The 16136-nt window shown below is 53.4% G+C and overlaps 1 protein-coding gene across 1 annotated transcript; it reads left to right on the top strand.

Annotated features, from left to right (window-relative positions):
* The first annotated feature begins 337 nt into the window (after nt 1-337).
* FMOD (fibromodulin) lies at nt 338-11089 on the top strand. The gene is made up of 3 exons (XM_080647706.1): nt 338-648; nt 3217-4205; nt 9327-11089. Exons 2-3 carry the CDS (start codon nt 3224-3226, stop codon nt 9476-9478), a joined length of 1134 nt encoding a protein of 377 aa, XP_080503832.1. The 5' UTR covers nt 338-648; nt 3217-3223; the 3' UTR covers nt 9479-11089.
* The last annotated feature ends 5047 nt before the right edge of the window (nt 11090-16136 follow it).

Raw genomic sequence — 16136 nt, 5'->3', positions numbered from 1 at the left:
TGTCTACATCTGTAAAATGGGTACAAGAGCAATCATCTCTCCCACATGGTAAGCATCACTGGGTGCTAGGCCAGGCACCTCACCCACAGCCTCTCCTATCATCCCGTTTCAACCCAACAAGTTAAATGTTGGGAACCCCAAGGATAAGTGAAAGTGTATGGTGCTGGGAAGGATGAATACTAGCTCTGGGGGAGGGAGGGAGGGAGGGACACCGCAGCTGAAAGAGTTAATTAAGATGCCTCTTCCCAAGCCTGGCCCTCCCATCCCGGCAGCTGCCCTGTGGGTTTAATGAGAAATCCAGAGCCTGTACAAATAACTTGTGGGGCGCCACTAACTCATTCAGCAGGGGGAGAGCAGAGCTGCCAGCGCTCAGGGAAGACAGTGAGTGGAAAGAAGGTGGTTTTCCTAGCGGCAGGCAGACAGGACTGGGAGCTCCGCCCCTGCAGCGGAGCCCAAAAAGCCAGGATCCTGGCTCCTCAGCCCCGCTCTTCACAATATTTGATTAGGAATTTGGGGGCGGGACCCTGGCCTGGCACAGACCCGGACACTCTCAGTACACACGCTCACTCCTTCGCTCTCACACACACTTCCTTCAACCCAAGGAGTCCACAGGCAGGGGGACGTGGTCACTCTGAAAGTCAACTCCAGGTAAGTGCAGTCGTTTCGCTGGTTTTAGTGATTTGTAGTTCCACAAGAAAATAAAGGAAAGGGGCTGGGGAGTGGGAGGGGGCAGCAGGGAGAAGTCATTCCTCATTCTCCCTCTCTGGGCCATGCCCCCAGGATGCTGGAGATAGCCAAGGGGAAATGGAAAGAAGGGGTCCCCGCATACTACTTTTGTCCTGCAGCTCCTTTCCGATTGTTGGGGGGACCTCCAGTTCTCAGGCATGAAAAAGCAAAGGGGAGCCAGCTCTGCCCGGCTACTACTCATAAATGCCACCCCACCCTCCAGCCCTGTGTCCCTGCAGTCTCTCCTATAGAGGGGCTGTGGGGCCGAAACACTGCTTATGGGGGGAGGGGAGTTTTGTGTATTGAGTCTGAGTGTGTGTGTGTGTGTGTGTGTGTGTGTGTGTGTGTGTGTGTGTGTGTGTTGCTGGGGTGAAAGGGAGAGAAAGAGACCATGTCTAGGGAGCTGTGAGTGGGGGTCCAGTCCAGAGAGGGGATGGCTTCTGGTTTGACCTCCTCCACTCTGATAGGAGGGAGGAGGGGTCTGTAGAGTGGAGAAATGAGAGAGCAGCAGTAACTCCTGAGTAAGCTTCCCAACTCACAGAGTGACAGTCTGAGAAACTTCCCCTCATGAAACTCTGAGCATGGGAGGGTCTCTAGAATTAGGGGGTGATTTAAGAGCAGACAACAAGAGATGGGGGTAGGACAAGCAGAGGCATAAGGTCCCCACCAAATCCTGTCAGCAGTCAGGGCTCCTAAGGAGAAGCCCAAGTGGACAGGATGCATGCCCCTGGAAAGCTGAGTCTTGAAGAGGAAGGTGGCTCTTGTCTGCCAAAGTACCCAGTCTGGAAGGAGAAATGGAGACAGAGGCTCACTGTGCCAGCCTCCAGACAGCCACCTTGGTCCTGCAGCAGCCCAGAGCTGTGCATGGAAAAATGTGCTGCTGGCAGTGGGCCGCTCCATCAGTCTTCTCTCCTGGCCAGAGCCAGGCCCCAGCCAGCGTGCCCAGGCCATGGGCGATTGGGTTGGCTTCTCAGAAACACTGTGGGCTCTTTGTCCGAGGCTTCAGGCTGCCTGAGAGTGAGCCAGGCTGCCTCTCCTCTGCAGCCCAGAGGCTGATGGGATGGAGCTGGCCTAAGAGAACTGCTTTCAGGGAACCAAGAGGTCTGGGAGGGGTGGTGGACACAGAGTGACTCTATTGTCACAGTCAGGGTGCTTCCCATCAGTTCATGGGAGTTGGTGCTGGCTTTTAGACTTCTTTCTTTCCCCTGACCACCGTTGCCAACCCCAGCGTGGCCCCAAAGTAATGTGAGAGATATCTGTGACCTTTTCGGGACCAAAAAAGGGTCTAAGGTTTCCCCATCCCAGGGTGACACTCACACCTCTGGACGGTGCCCATTGCTCACAGGAGCTATGCAGCACTTTGGCTTAGGGAGTCAGAGTAGGGTGCTCAGCCCTGATATGTCACCCCCTGACCCCTCATCTTCCATGCCTTCAGCTTCCCTCTCAGAGGACACCATGCCTGCATTTATCCCCAGGCCTGCCTGTTCTCATCTCACTAGCATGTAAATTCAAAGGCAACAGGCTGATGCCAGTGTGAGGGCCTCGATGTGGAGCCCGGTAATCCAGATGTCTCCACAGGGGATGGCAGGGGGATGCCAGAATCCCATTCTAAAGCCACGTTCCCTTGGGCACACGTGCCAGTCTTCAATTCCTATTCCCTTTTGTGCTGTTCCTCAATGCATGTCTCTTGGCCCCACATGGCTCTTGCGTAATGACCGTGGTGGAGAATGAAGAGTGCTAATACTTTCCTAGACATCACAGAGGACAGCAGGTGGACTGACTCAGACGCCCTGCACCCAGCCACTCTGGAAGACAAGTGCCATTCCTGGGCGCCAGTGCCTGCCAAGTTGCATGTGTAGCCACACATTGCTAACTCAAGAGTATTCTCGCCCAGCAGACTGTCCTAGACGCTGGCACTCTGGAGGGCAGCCCAAGCCTCCCCAAAGACTCAAAATCAGAAACCCTCAGGCTGCCCAAGAGACCAAAAGATCTTTCAGCAGTAATTCAGATCTTCCCCTTTGAGGTCTCCAGCCACTTCTGGAGGTTTCCCAGAGACATGAAAAGAGCCACGGGGCTTTTTCCTTGGACTTTTGAAAATTATTATTTCCCCGGGGAGTCCAAGTTGGCTGTGAATTCAGGCCTGAAGAGCACCCCACACCACAGGGCTTGCTATGGGCTCTCCAGCTGCCACAACAGAACCTTCAGGTTGTAATGGATCTGCCCCTCCAAAAAAAGGCAGCACCCCCATTCAAGTTTCTTCTCCTCTCAAAGACTCTGCTTCTGTGCCTCTACGCCCCAGGGGGAAATGCACCCAGCTCCCCTCAGACAGCCAAGGTCCAGCTGGGAGAAGGCATGCAGGAAGGGAGAGCAAGGCTCCTATTTTCAGGTGTTTGGCACTAAATCAGATCTGCTCAAAGCCTGAGCCTCACCCACTCACTCCCTGGAGTCTCACTCATGTCTGCTTGCTCTGTTCTCTCTCCCTTCTTGCAGAGAAAACATGCAGTGGGCCTCTGTCCTGCTGCTGGCAGGGCTCTGCTCCCTCTCCTGGGCCCAGTATGATGACGACCCCCACTGGTGGTTCCACTACCTCCGCAGCCAGCAGTCCACCTACTACGATCCCTATGAACCTTACCCTTATGAGCCCTATGAGCCTTACCCGTACGGGGTGGAGGAGGGTCCAGCCTATGCCTATGGCTCTCCACCCCCACCACCAGAACCTCGAGACTGCCCCCAGGAGTGTGACTGCCCACCTAACTTCCCCACGGCCATGTACTGTGACAACCGCAACCTGAAGTACCTGCCCTTCGTCCCTTCCCGCATGAAGTATGTCTACTTCCAGAACAACCAGATCTCCTCCATCCAGGAAGGTGTCTTCGACAATGCCACCGGGCTGCTCTGGATTGCTCTCCATGGCAACCAGATCACCAGTGATAAGGTGGGCAGGAAGGTCTTCTCTAAGCTGAGGCACCTGGAGAGGCTGTACCTGGACCACAACAACCTGACCCGGATGCCCGGCCCACTGCCTCGATCCCTGAGGGAACTCCACCTCGACCACAACCAGATCTCGCGGGTCCCCAACAATGCTCTGGAGGGGCTGGAGAACCTCACAGCCTTGTACCTTCAACACAATGAGATCCAGGAAGTGGGCAGTGCGATGAGGGGCCTCCGGTCACTGATCTTGCTGGACTTGAGCTACAATCACCTTCGGAGGGTGCCGGATGGACTGCCCTCAGCCCTTGAGCAGCTGTATCTGGAGCACAACAATGTCTACTCCGTCCCCGACAGCTACTTCCGGGGGTCACCCAAACTGTTGTATGTGCGGTTGTCCCACAACAGTCTCACCAACAATGGCCTGGCCTCGAACACCTTCAATTCCAGCAGCATCCTTGAGCTCGACCTCTCCTACAACCAACTGCAGAAGATCCCCCCAGTCAACACCAACCTGGAGAACCTCTACCTCCAAGGCAATAGGATCAATGGTGAGACCTTGGCAAAGGGGCATGGGGAGTGGCAGTCTATTTCACTGGAAAGACCCTATTCTGAGTGCTGGTGGCAACACAAAAGACATGGCAGTAGAGTAACTAGAGAGCACAAATGAAGCAACCTGAGACCCAGCCTTATACTAACAGCAGGGTCAGTACAATTTAGTGGCCAGTTGGTTGGTAGGAAGACTTCCCAGAAGTAAATTTCAATGTAGGGCCTGAGAGATAAGTGGGCATGGGCTAGAGGAACTTAGGACAAAGCCATTCTGGGAAGACAAATTGCCACCAACAAAGAAACCAGTAATTGAACAGGTCACCTGTAGGGGACAGCCAGGAAATGCGTGTGTCTGAGAGGAAGGGGTCATGTACTGAGGAGTGTGGAAAGGGTTGGGAGTGGCAGTTCATAGAGAGAAGGGATTGAAGTTGAATTTGTAGGATCCATCCTGGGAGAGCGGGGGGCGGGGGGGGGAGGAAGGTGGGCTAAGAAACCATGGCATCTGCATCCTACTCACTGGCCCAGAAGAGGATGAGCTCTCTGTTCCCACACCATCTCCTCCTGCCTCTACAGCCTGGTCTTGTGTTTGGGTGTTTATTTGCTTTTCAAACATAACAGCTGGTGGACAAGAATGTGCAGCCGCTCAGAGCTGAATGCAGTATTTGTTCTGGTCAGTTCTCCCTGGAGTTCAAGGAGTCGCTGGAGGCAGGGCAGAGGTCCCCCTGGAACAACATGAGCCTGACCACGACAAAGCCCTGGGGTGGGGGCGAGGATACCGGGCTTCTTGTCTCCCAAGCACTTCCCTGCAGGTGCCTAAAGGGGCCCGAAGGGCGGCCTCTAGGACCTAAATATTCCTTGCAGATTGGATTACCTGGTTGCTTGTCAGCTCCTGCTCAGCATCTTGCGTTCAGACTGTGCTTACAAGGCTCCGGGCCTCTGATGTCTTAATCCTACCCAGAGGGTCCAGAACCAGCATTTAACCTCCCTTCCTCTGTCAGCAAAGTCCCCTCTCCCTGGGGAAAGAAAGACTCACTAACAAAGGGCTTTGAAGCAGAGCCTGCTGAGAGCAAAGAGCACCTACAGGGCTGAGTAATCACCCCTTGTCTCTTGATCCTTTTTCTCCCTGTGCTCAGGGAACAGGTCAGTCATTTGGTGAGACGTTAATGAGCTGGACCGCCTTCCGCCCTCTGAGTGAGAGAGGCACCAGCACCAGAGGTTGGCAGTGGGGCTAGAAAGCTGATGAGGGCCCTAGCTGGTCTGGCTCAGTGGATAGAGTGTCGGGCTTCAGATCAAAGGGTCCTGAGTTCGATTCTGGTCAAGGGCATGTACCTTGGTTGCAGGTTCCGCCCTGGCCCGGCCCTGGTTGGGGCGCATGCAGAAGGCAACCAATCGATGTGTTTCTCTCATGTCATTGTTTCTGTCTTTCCCTCTCTCTTCCACTCTCTCTCTAAAAATCAAAGGAAAAATGTCCTCAGGCGAGGATTAACAATAACAATAACAACAAAAGAAAGCTGACCAGGTGCCTGGTCCTCTAATTTGAAGTGCAAGACACCATCGTGTGCACGGCAAACGGTTTTGTCTTTAATGTCTTTCTCGTTCCAAGGGGGCAGTCCTCTAAGACGTCTGTAAGATGTTGCATGCCACAAGGGGTTTGACATTTCCCCGCAGCTGTCCTTCATTCCACTAGCTCTCCATCATCCCTCCCAGAAGTCACCACTCCCTACCTGCCACCCATTCTGAATCCAGGAGGACTGTCACATCGGAAATGGCATGTGCTATGCTGTGCTCCATCAGAGTTTGACCTTGAAACTGTGACAGCAAAGAGCATCTGTCATGGGAGAGGACCCATTAGTTACTGCCTAACTATACAATCAGAGAAACTTGGGGTGGAAATGGCTTCATCACAGCGTCTGTTACCACCCTGCCCTCATGCAGAACCATGTTTGCTGCTCAAATATTAGGTGGTCCATCCCTTTCTAAAACTCTGATGAAGATAAGATTACTTCAGTAAAGTGTCCTAAGGTCTCACAAGAAAGTTCTCCTTAAATCAAAAAACCTAAAAATCTTCGGCCCTGGCTGACATTGCTCATTGGTTGGAGCGTTGGCCTGTGCATCAGAGGGTCTCGGGTTTGATTCCCGGTCAAGGGCACATATCTGGGTTGCAGGTTTGATCCCTGCCCCTGGTCGGGGCCTGTGGAGGATCGATGTGTCTTTCTCACGTCCATGTTTCTCTCTCTTTCTCCCCCTTCCTTTTCCTCCCCTCCGCTCTCTCTAAAATTCAATGGGAAAATATCCTCACTCCTTGAATGAGGATTTTAAAAAAATAAATAAATAACATTTTTCAGTGTCTACCCCAAATCTCTTCTTGTACAATTTAAGCCAAATCCTCTTTGTCTCATTATGAGTCTTTCCCCTAGTCTTCTCTTTAGACAAACAGCAATTCCTTATTTTTCTTTTTCTTTTTAATCTATTTTTTTTTATTTTTTACAGAGAGGAAGGGAGAGGGAGAGAGAGTTAGAAACATCGATGAGAGAGAAACATCAATCAGCTGCCTCCTACACACTCCCTACTGGGTATGTGCCCGCAACCAAGGTACATGCCCTGGACTAGAATCGAACCTGGGACCCTTGAGTCCACAGGCTGACGCTCTATCCACTGAGCCAAACTGGTTAGGGCCCTTATTTTTCTTAATTAGTAAATTAATGGGCCTGGCAGGTTATTGGAAAAGCAATGCACAATCACTGTTATTAGCTTTTCTTCTTTTTGCCACTTTGAAGTTAACAGGCATCGTTTTGCTTTGTTTTACTGTTTGCAGTGCAAAGATGGGGAGACTGAGGCAGAGAAGGAAAAGCAGCCTCTCCATGTCACCCAGGCTGCGTAGCATTGCACTCTGAGCCCCTCCTTTTGTGGTCCAAGGACCCAGAGCTAGGCGTCTCTGGCTGAGAATATGAGGAGCACCTTCCTGAGGCAGATCACCAGCAGGGAAGACAGAGCCCGAGCTGAGCCCCTCTCCTAGGGCGAATGACAGAAAGGGCCCCCTGCAGGGGTGGGGGTGCAGGCAGGATTGAAGCAACCCCCCAAGAGAGGATCCAGAAGAAGGGCAGGAACTAAAGGGTGTGCAGGGGACAGGCCGCCCTCCCCTCCTCTTCCTTCTTCCACTAGCATCGCCCTCAGTTTTTCCAGCCTGGCAGCAGCAGGGAACACAGCTCGGACTGTATTCAGCAGCTTCGGGATCCAGTGGAGCAGGGCGGGTCCAGCAGCAGGAATTTGGAAAGACTTATGTCAGCTTTCAATCTGGGCTGGAAAGTGTCCTCAGAGTCTCCAAGCAGAAGAGCCCTGTGCTATGAATGAGCTTGGAGAAGGAGCACAGGGGGCTCACGGTACCCAACATGTGGGCAGAATCTACACACTGTGTGCCCACAAGCCCCAGGGCCCCCATATTTATATGTGCAGAGCTGGGAGCCAGGATTTGAACAGGGGGTAGAGATTCTATCCTGGGACCTCCAGCGCAGTCCCAAATAGGGTTGGAAATGCTACTCACCTGGGCCACTCTGCGTCTCCCCAGCTCACCCACCCACTGCTTCCATGCAGACACCATAGACGCAGCCCCTGGCCTTTGCTCTGCCTGCAGTCTGCCCACTCGGAGGCCACTCGACCCATTCCCCAGGACCAGACAGGAAACATCCCAAAGCGTTTCAGATTTCCTCTCCCGCCCTCGTACACTCTGGGAAAGGGCATTCCTCCCCGCCCCTCCTTATGCTTTGGGGCTGGATTTTCTGTCTTCCATTCACATTGGCTGCAGCCTCGCCTCACCTCCTCTTGGTCAGTTCTTAACAGAGACGGAAACCAATGGATTGTATTCATTTAAAGACACGTTCTTCCCCAGCCTGTGAGCTCTCTATACTGTCTTCCTTGCAACCTTCATTTCACCCCCACAACGCCCTCCAACCGTCGCCCCTGGGAAGAGTCAGAAAGCCTTCCTCCCACTCCTGCTGCCCAGCTTCAGGCGGGCAGAGCTCCTGACCATCGAGGCAAGCCGAGAGCGCCTCTGGTGGACACAAAGGCGAGCCCCACCCTGGCTCAGCCCGGGGTTCCAGCCCTGGAGATGGACCGTGTGGACCCTGCCCTTGAGACCCGACCCCGACCCACACTCACATGAGCATCTTCCTCAAGCCCTTACCGCATGCAGGAGCCCAAGAGGCCTCAGAGCTCTTCGGTGGCGACTTCTGATGTCCCTGCTGGGTTTTAACTGAGTTCTTGTTTTTCTCCTTTCAAGTTCCTGACCTGCAGACCCTGGACAGAGGCGGTTGCTGTCTAAGAGGACAATCAGAGGGAGAAGGGGGTGAAAAGCTGCAGAAGAGTTTTTTAAAACCAAACAGAACTATCGCACCTATTAGGGATTACATGGTTGGGGTGGGGGGGAAGCTCCGAAAGGGGGGGACTCTTTTGGGATTTAAAAGAAAGAGATAAACCACAATCATATGAAATGCAGGAGGCCGGGGAATTGTGTACTTGGCTCCTGGGGTTCTTGGCAGCCTGATTCTTCTGACTTTGAGTGTCCTTGAGCCTCAGCGCCTTGCTCACCCCTGACAGTGCTGGGGATGGAGGGGCACAGCCCCCCCGAGCCTGGTCCGCAGCGGCGGTCTCTCCGACCCGGAGCTCTCACGTTAATTTCCTGCCACTTTCTCTGTGTGCAGAGTGGCAGGAGCTATTCCAGCTCTGAGTCCCTCCATTTCCCTTGTCTTTCATCTCAGAGCAAATGAGCCAAGCCCTCTCAAACGCTATCCATACCGCTCGCTGTCTTTGCGTTCCTCTGCTTCCCCCTGCTGCACGCAGATGGGAAGGGAGCAGGTTCTGGTTGGAAGAACACGCAAGGGCATTCCAGGGTCTGCAGAGTGCTGTCCAGGCTGGGGGTGGGTTGGAGGTTGGAGCGGCAGACACAGCTGAGGTCCCAATTTGCGCCCCCTAGTGGAAAGAGTCGGTATGACTCCAACCCTAGAACCCGCTTGGGCCACCTAGCCAAGCTCCAGCCCTGGCATCAAGCAGCTTCACAGGCCTCGCTGTGGATCCGGGACCCTGATCCGGGCTCCTCCCACCCACCTCCGCCCCTCTTGTCCCCGCAGAGTTCTCCATCAGCAGCTTCTGCACCGTGGTGGACGTCATCAACTTCTCAAAGCTGCAGGTGCTGCGCCTGGACGGGAACGAGATCCAGCGGAACGCCATGCCCGAGGACGCGCCCCTCTGCCTGCGCCAGGCCAGCCTCATCGAGATCTGAGCGGCCCTGCCCCGCCCTGCGCGGGGCCCGAGCCCCCACGCCCACTGCATTTGGCTTGATGGTTTGGTTTGGCTTTTGCTGGAAGGTCTAGGACAGACCATGTGACAGAACTCCACGGGCTCCCCTGATATCTTCTTCCCGGTAGGCAGGGTCGGGTGGGTCAGCGCACAGGCAGCTGAGGTGCAGGGCCCAAGCTCCCTTTCCCAGGACAGGGGTGGCGGCAGAGGGAGCAATACCCGGCAGTCCCAGCGTCAGGAATCTCACTACCCTTAGCTTCTTCCCGAGGTTCTGGTGTCATGAACTCTAACAGTTGCCTGAGCACGGTTCATTAGCTATTTTCCCAACAATCCCTGACGCTGAGCAGCGCCTGATCGCTCCCACGTGTGGGGCTGGTCATGCCACTCCCTGGGCTGGCACTCGCTGCTCCTCATAATATACCTCTGTCCAACTGCCTCCCAACTCCACCTCATCCCCTCAACTTGCCCCATGGACAGCTCTCTGGCCTTAGCCCCGGACAGGAGGCCCCAAGGCACTGGGCACCTGCCTGCCAGAGGACCCACCCTTGTGTCTGCAATTGGAAGGACACAAGAGTCACCTCTCTGCCTCCCTAACCTCACTCCTGGAGAGCCACCAGACTCAAGGTCACCATTATGATGACAATATTCAGGGCCCGATGTGGGAGGAGACAACCAGCCTTAGGCTTAGAAGTGGAGGGGGCCCTGCTTTAGCAGGTAGATGGGACTTCAGAAGAGGAAGGTCAGGCGGAACAGGCTGGGGGAGGAGGCTGCGCAGTGGTCCCTTCTTGCCCCACGCTCTGCATGGCCAGCAGCTCCCTGCTTGGGTCTCATCCTCAAAGGAGAGACCAGCATGAGAAAGGGGGTTTGGCCTCTCCTCTTACCAAGCACGAAGGACTACATCCTGATGGGAGAGGCAGACTCCAGCCAGCCCCGGGCTTGCCTGCTGGCCCGAGGAGGAGGCGGTGGCTCACCTGTGTTCATGGCTTTGTGCTAAGGCCACTGTTCTGCAGGGCCAGCGCTGGCCGGAGATGCTCACTGGTCGCGGAAGCCCAGGCCAGGCAGCCAGCTCCTTCCTGTGCTGAGCATCAAACCCTCTGCTTTTGCAGCTCTGAGCTACACTCTCATTACTGAAGGTTCCTGTTGCTTTATAGCTTGGCTGGAGAGCTTTGAAGTCTCCCCATTTCTGAAAGGTAATGTCGCCTGGAGCCTAACCCTCCTCTTTGGGGCCCCCATGGGGATGGAGCCACCTGGGAAGCCCGGGGCAGGGACCGCTGGAAGAGAGGTGGCCCTAGCCTGGCCCCTGCCAGATGCCATGGTGTCCCTGATACTGTGCGTGTTTGGGAGCAGCTTTCCCAAGAAGCGAAGGAGGGATCCTTGGACTATGTTCTTGGTCCCAGACCCTGAAATCCACAAAAGCCAAACTAACCAGCTCATTTCAACAAAGGAGCTCTGATGTGAGGGGCAAGGCTGCCCCCGCCCCAGGCTCTTCAGAAAGCATCTGCATGTGAACACCATCATGCCGCTATAAAGGATCCTTATTACAGGAACAGCATGAGTGGTGGCTGACTGACCAATAAAGGTATTTTACAATTGCATCTGCAAGAATGGAGTCATTGAAGGCAGACACTTTAATAGGACCTAGTGGGGTCACATCAGCCTCAGGAAGGAAGAGCCCACCTTCTCATGTATTCTGCTTGGGCAGATGTAGCTAAAGGCCAAAAAAAACCAAAAAAACAAACAAACAAACAAAAACACCTGTATAAAATCTCTAATAAGCATGCTTTGTGCGTTGGAAGTTCTTTTTTTTTTTTTTTAATATATTTTAATAGATTTCAGAGAGGAAGTGAGAGGGAGAGATAGAAACATCAATGATAAGAGCGAATCATTGATTGGTTGCCTCCTGCATGCTCCCTACTGGGGATTGAGCCCACAACCAGGCATATGCCCTTGACAGGAATCGAACTGGGGACTCTTCAGTCTGCAGGCTGACGCTCTATCCACTGAGCCAAACCGGCTAGGGCTGGAAGTTCTTCTTGAAGTCTAACTTCAATCTCTCTAGCCACACATTTCCTTCCATTGGGTCCCCCAGAGATAAAGAACTGGCTTTTTTTCAAGCATTCTAATGTTTTTCTCCTTCCCTCATCCTCCCTTGTCAAGCCAATAATTCTGGGTCCCAGGGGGCCTGAGTACAGTTGTCTTAACCTCTCCTGCCCTCTAGCGGCAACTGTGCAGAACTGGGGCAGTCAAGCACGACGAAGCCCAACTGGGCCTGGAGGAGGAAAATAAGCTCATTCACCCGCTCCACCCCCCACATTTCCTGAAAGCCTTTGAGTGCCAGAGGTTGTGCTGGGTGCTTAGCAAATGTTATGAAGTTAAGAGGGCAGACCCACTGTTTCCTAACAGAGAAATAACTGGTATTTATTGAGCATTAATATATTCTGTGAAATTCTGTGCCAAGTATGTTACCAATGTTATAACTCCATCGGAAGCCAGAGTCAACGACTTTGGTTATAAATCTCTGGAGTGAGAACTGGGCAGGGACGTGAGTGTAAAAGACCAGAAGGAAATCGTGGTGTCAGGCCTCTCCACAAGGGCAGCACACTCAGCACATCCTCGGGGAGGCCAAGGCCTGGGCACCGGCAGGGATGCAGCCCAGCGGTGAGGAAGAGTCCCCTGCCTCTACTTTTAAAAAAATTCTCACCCCGGATGTTTAGGGAGAGGGGAGGGAGGGAGGAAGGGGCAGAGGGAAACATCAGTTGGTTTTCTCTCCTATGCACCCCAACCGGGAAGCAAACCTGAAACCCAGGTATGTGCCCGGACCCGGAAGCAAACCCGCAGCCTTTTGGTGTAGGAGATGATGCTCCAGTCAGCTGAGCCCCCGGCCAGGGCTCTGCTTCTACCTTGTGCTTCTTAGCGGCTCCCATGCATATCACAACCGAGACAGAGCGGTGGGGTGGGGGGGGGGGGGCAGAATGGGAGCCAGGCCCAGGCCCGCTGCAGGGCTGCCTCCTCGCTGCCTCCAGCGCCTCCCCTGAGGGCAGGGAGGGTGGACTGACCGTCCCTCAGGCTCAGTTGGCTCTTTTCCTTTAGGCGCCATCTGATCTGTACTTGCTAGGTGCTGGGTGCTTTCCTAGGTACCTCGTTAGCACTCCTAACCTCCCTGTGCCAGGGGTACTGTTCCTTTCACTATTCACAGATGAGGAAACTGAGGCACAAAGCGGCTGAGTCACCCAGGAAGGAAGCCCCAAGGCCAGGATCTGATCCCGGGCCATCTGTCTCCCCGGCCTGTCAGTCTTGCTACCCCGTTTCTACTGTGTGATCCTGGGGAGCCCTGTTACTGGTGAAAGTAGGACCCCTGGGAGTATGTAGAGGCTTGGCAGTCATGTGTCACGGTGGAAGGCCATCTGATTTGATTTCTCGTGGACCTAAATCCATTCTGCTCGCATTCGCCGTCTCTTTATGAATTTTCCAATTCGCAGTCACTCTTCATTAACAAGTGCTTGCTGAGGGCCCTTGGGCAGGCACTGGAGATTCTGCAGAGAACAAACAGCCCCTGCCCTAGTGCAGCGATAAGCAAAAGCCCACTCCAAGGAGAACAGCTGTGAGCACAGATCTAGACGAGGATTATCAAGGAGCCTGGCCTGGCCTGGAGGGTCAGGGGTTGAGGTCAGATATGGAGGGAGAGGGTAGTTATCCAGAGGAGGTGATGGGGGGAGTGAGGCCGGGCAGTCCAGCAGAGGTAAAAGCATGGATTAACACCCTCGTGCAGGCCAGGCTTCGAGGCACTGACAGAGAAAATGGATGGAGCACAGGGAAGAGGGAAGAGGATTTTAAGCGATGCGGCTGGAGTTGTAGGCAGCGGTAAAACCGCCTGTTGCCTTTATTCTCTCATTTCAGACACAAGTACCAAGAAATTTTACCAACATCCCCAACCCACTGTCCAAGGGCCTGTGTTGTTCGCAGCCTCACAGTTCTACATTCCAACCACTAGTGGGCAGCATCTCCCTTCGCACGGTCAGAGGCTTTCAGAAAAGTTAAAAAGGCTTCAGTTTGCTCCCACCTTCTCCCAAACCTGCTCCAATTACAGCCAGCCCCGCTAGACTCTGACCAAAAATCAAGACCCCAGAAGGGGGGTCGTGACCTTGTATGCAGTGAACCTCTTTGGCAGTCTGGTGAAGCCAACCTCTTCTCAGAACATTTTTTAAGGCATAAAATAAAACACATAGTTTTTACAAAAGAAACCAGTTACCTTTGACCTGCCGATGTGGCTCAGTGGCTTGAGCATCATCCAGTGCACTAAAAGGTCGCTGGTTGGATTCCGGGTCAGGGCACATGCCCAGGTTTCCGGTTCAGGCCCCGGTTGGGGTGCATGTGGAAGGGAACCGATCAATGTTTCTCTCTCACATCGATGTCTCTCTCTCCCTCTCCCTCTGCTTTCCTCTCTCTTTGAAATCAATAAAAACATTAAATAAATAAATAAATAAATAAATACCAATTACATTTAAATAGTTACAAATATATAAATGTTTACATCGTATATTGTTTTATTAATGAACTAAATAATAAGATGTAGCAACAAGTCTAATTAGCTATAGTCCCTGTGAAGTGCTGATGAGCATAAATGGCATTTCTAAGTATTTTCAATAACTAGTGTGATTTCAGTTGGTGACGAAGCTTCAGGTGCTCCTAATACCCCTGTGGTCTGTTTCCTTCATAATTGACAGGAATGCTAACTTTCAGTTAGCTGAGTGAAAAATGAAAACACAGTGTCTTCTCATCCAAATTCACCGGCTGCTCTCCCTTAGGCCAGGAAAGGACAGGCAGAACCCTGGATCGTTGAGAAGAGGCAGGAAGAGGAGGCGCCCCGTGGTCTTTTCCCTCCCCGAGAGCAGCTCAAAGGCTCCACAAGTTTTAGCTCTCTGCAAAACCCTGAGCCAGACAACGTGTCCCAGCTGGCACATTTAGGGTATGAAAGCATGAATGTAGAGCCCTGGCTGGTTTGGCTCAGGGGATAGAGTGTCAGCCTGCAGACCAAAGGGTCCCAGGTTTGATTCCCACCAAGGGCACATGCCCGGGGTTGCGGGCTCGATCTCCAGTGGGGGGCGTGCAGGAGGCAGCCAATCAATGATTCTCTCTCATCATTGATGTTCCTATCTCTCTCTCCCGCTCCCTTCCTCTCTGAAATCAATAAAAATATATTTTAATAAGTAAATAAAACAAGAAAGAACATAGAGCTCTCAAGGTCCTTGCTATGGTGTTTGGTGGAGAGAATAATAACTAACATGCATTTTGCTTTAGCTGCTTAAAAAACAGTTGCTTTAGAACCCATGACACAGTTTGATGTAAGTGCCAAAGGAAACATATGAACAAAACGTCTCTTCGTTCTTTCTGAAGAGGAAGGAATGCTGAGGGCGGGGGTGGCCAGCAAAGCTGCAAGAGCAGCCCCAGCACCTTCTCCCTGGGGGCTGGGAGCCCCTTGTTTTATTCATTCCCTCAGCCATTCATCCCGCTGAGCTCTTGGGTACAGGGTCCGCAGCTGAAGTGTGTCATCAGGGGACTCCGTGTCCTGTGTAGACCTCCTCAAGCTCTCCCAGAAAGTACTAGGCCTCCGACAGACGGATGGAAGCGCCCGCCACCAGCTGAGCCTCGAGGTGACCCAGGCCACCGTCTTGTGCCCAGTGGAAGCAAACACATTGCTCAACCCCATGGCAGCCCGAGTTCCCAGAGCCGCCAAACTTCCTGGAAACCAGGCCATGCCCTGGGGACAGAGCCCACATGAGGTTCAAGCAGGACTGACACAGAGGCCGACCCGGTCCTTGGCTTCCCATGCAGTCCAGGGAGCAGAAACGGGGCGGGGTTGCGGAGGGGACTAGGGTAGAGAGGCTGAAATGTTCAAAAGAACCCAGCAGACCCTGCCCAGGCATGCAGGGCTCCAACGAAAATCGCAGACAGGCTTGAATGCGCTGTCCCCACCTACGTGTCCAGGTTGCCAGCCGCACTTAGAAGAGAAAGAATCACACTTGACCCAGTTTAAGAAATAATAACAGGAAGTGGGTCAGAGTCCCAGGAGGAGATAATGAGACCTACCTACATAAGCAAAAACATTCAGAAGCAGTGGGGTTAATCTTGAACACTCCTAATAATCTATCCCAATAATCCCCACGTCTCCTCCCCGGGTGTCATACAGAGCCCTGGGTCTTAGCAAAATAAGGCTCTAGGGACAGGTTGGGACAATAGCAGATGAATGGCGTAGCCGGCAGTTCAGAGGTAAACCTGGGTCAGACGCCAGGGCCAGCAACTGCCATTTGCACAAGAAGGTGTGGGGATGGGGAAAGCTGCTTCACGGAAGAAGCCACAAAACCCAAATCCCAAAGTAGAACAAAGATAGGCGGTCAGGTTCAGGGCACAATCAGCTCCAAGCCCAGGGGGAAGGTAAGTCAGGATCAGCCGCCCCGGAACAAGTGTCAGGTGGTGCTTCCTGGCCCGCCACCAGCTGAGCCTCGAGGTGACCCAGGTGGCACCTTAAAAATATGAAAACGCCCTGGCCGGGTGGCTCATTGGCTGGAACATTGTCCCAAAAGGTGGCAGGTTCGATGCCCAGTCAGGACACATGCCCAGGTTGTGGGTTCCATCCATGGTTC

Source organism: Plecotus auritus (assembly GCF_963455305.1).
Source record: "Plecotus auritus genome assembly, chromosome: 12".
Classification (NCBI taxonomy): Eukaryota; Metazoa; Chordata; class Mammalia; order Chiroptera; family Vespertilionidae; genus Plecotus; species Plecotus auritus.
The sequence above is the reverse complement of the archived record's forward strand: the minus strand, read 5'-3'. Positions and strand labels throughout refer to the sequence as shown.

Excerpts from the sequence above, each read along its gene's own strand:
- FMOD (XM_080647706.1), top strand. The coding sequence starts at position 3,224 with ATGCAGTGGGCCTCTGTCCTGCTGCTGGCAGGGCTCTGCTCCCTCTCC. Across the intron at positions 4,206-9,326 it reads CCAAGGCAATAGGATCAATG|AGTTCTCCATCAGCAGCTTC; the intron begins GTGAGACCTTGG and ends TTGTCCCCGCAG.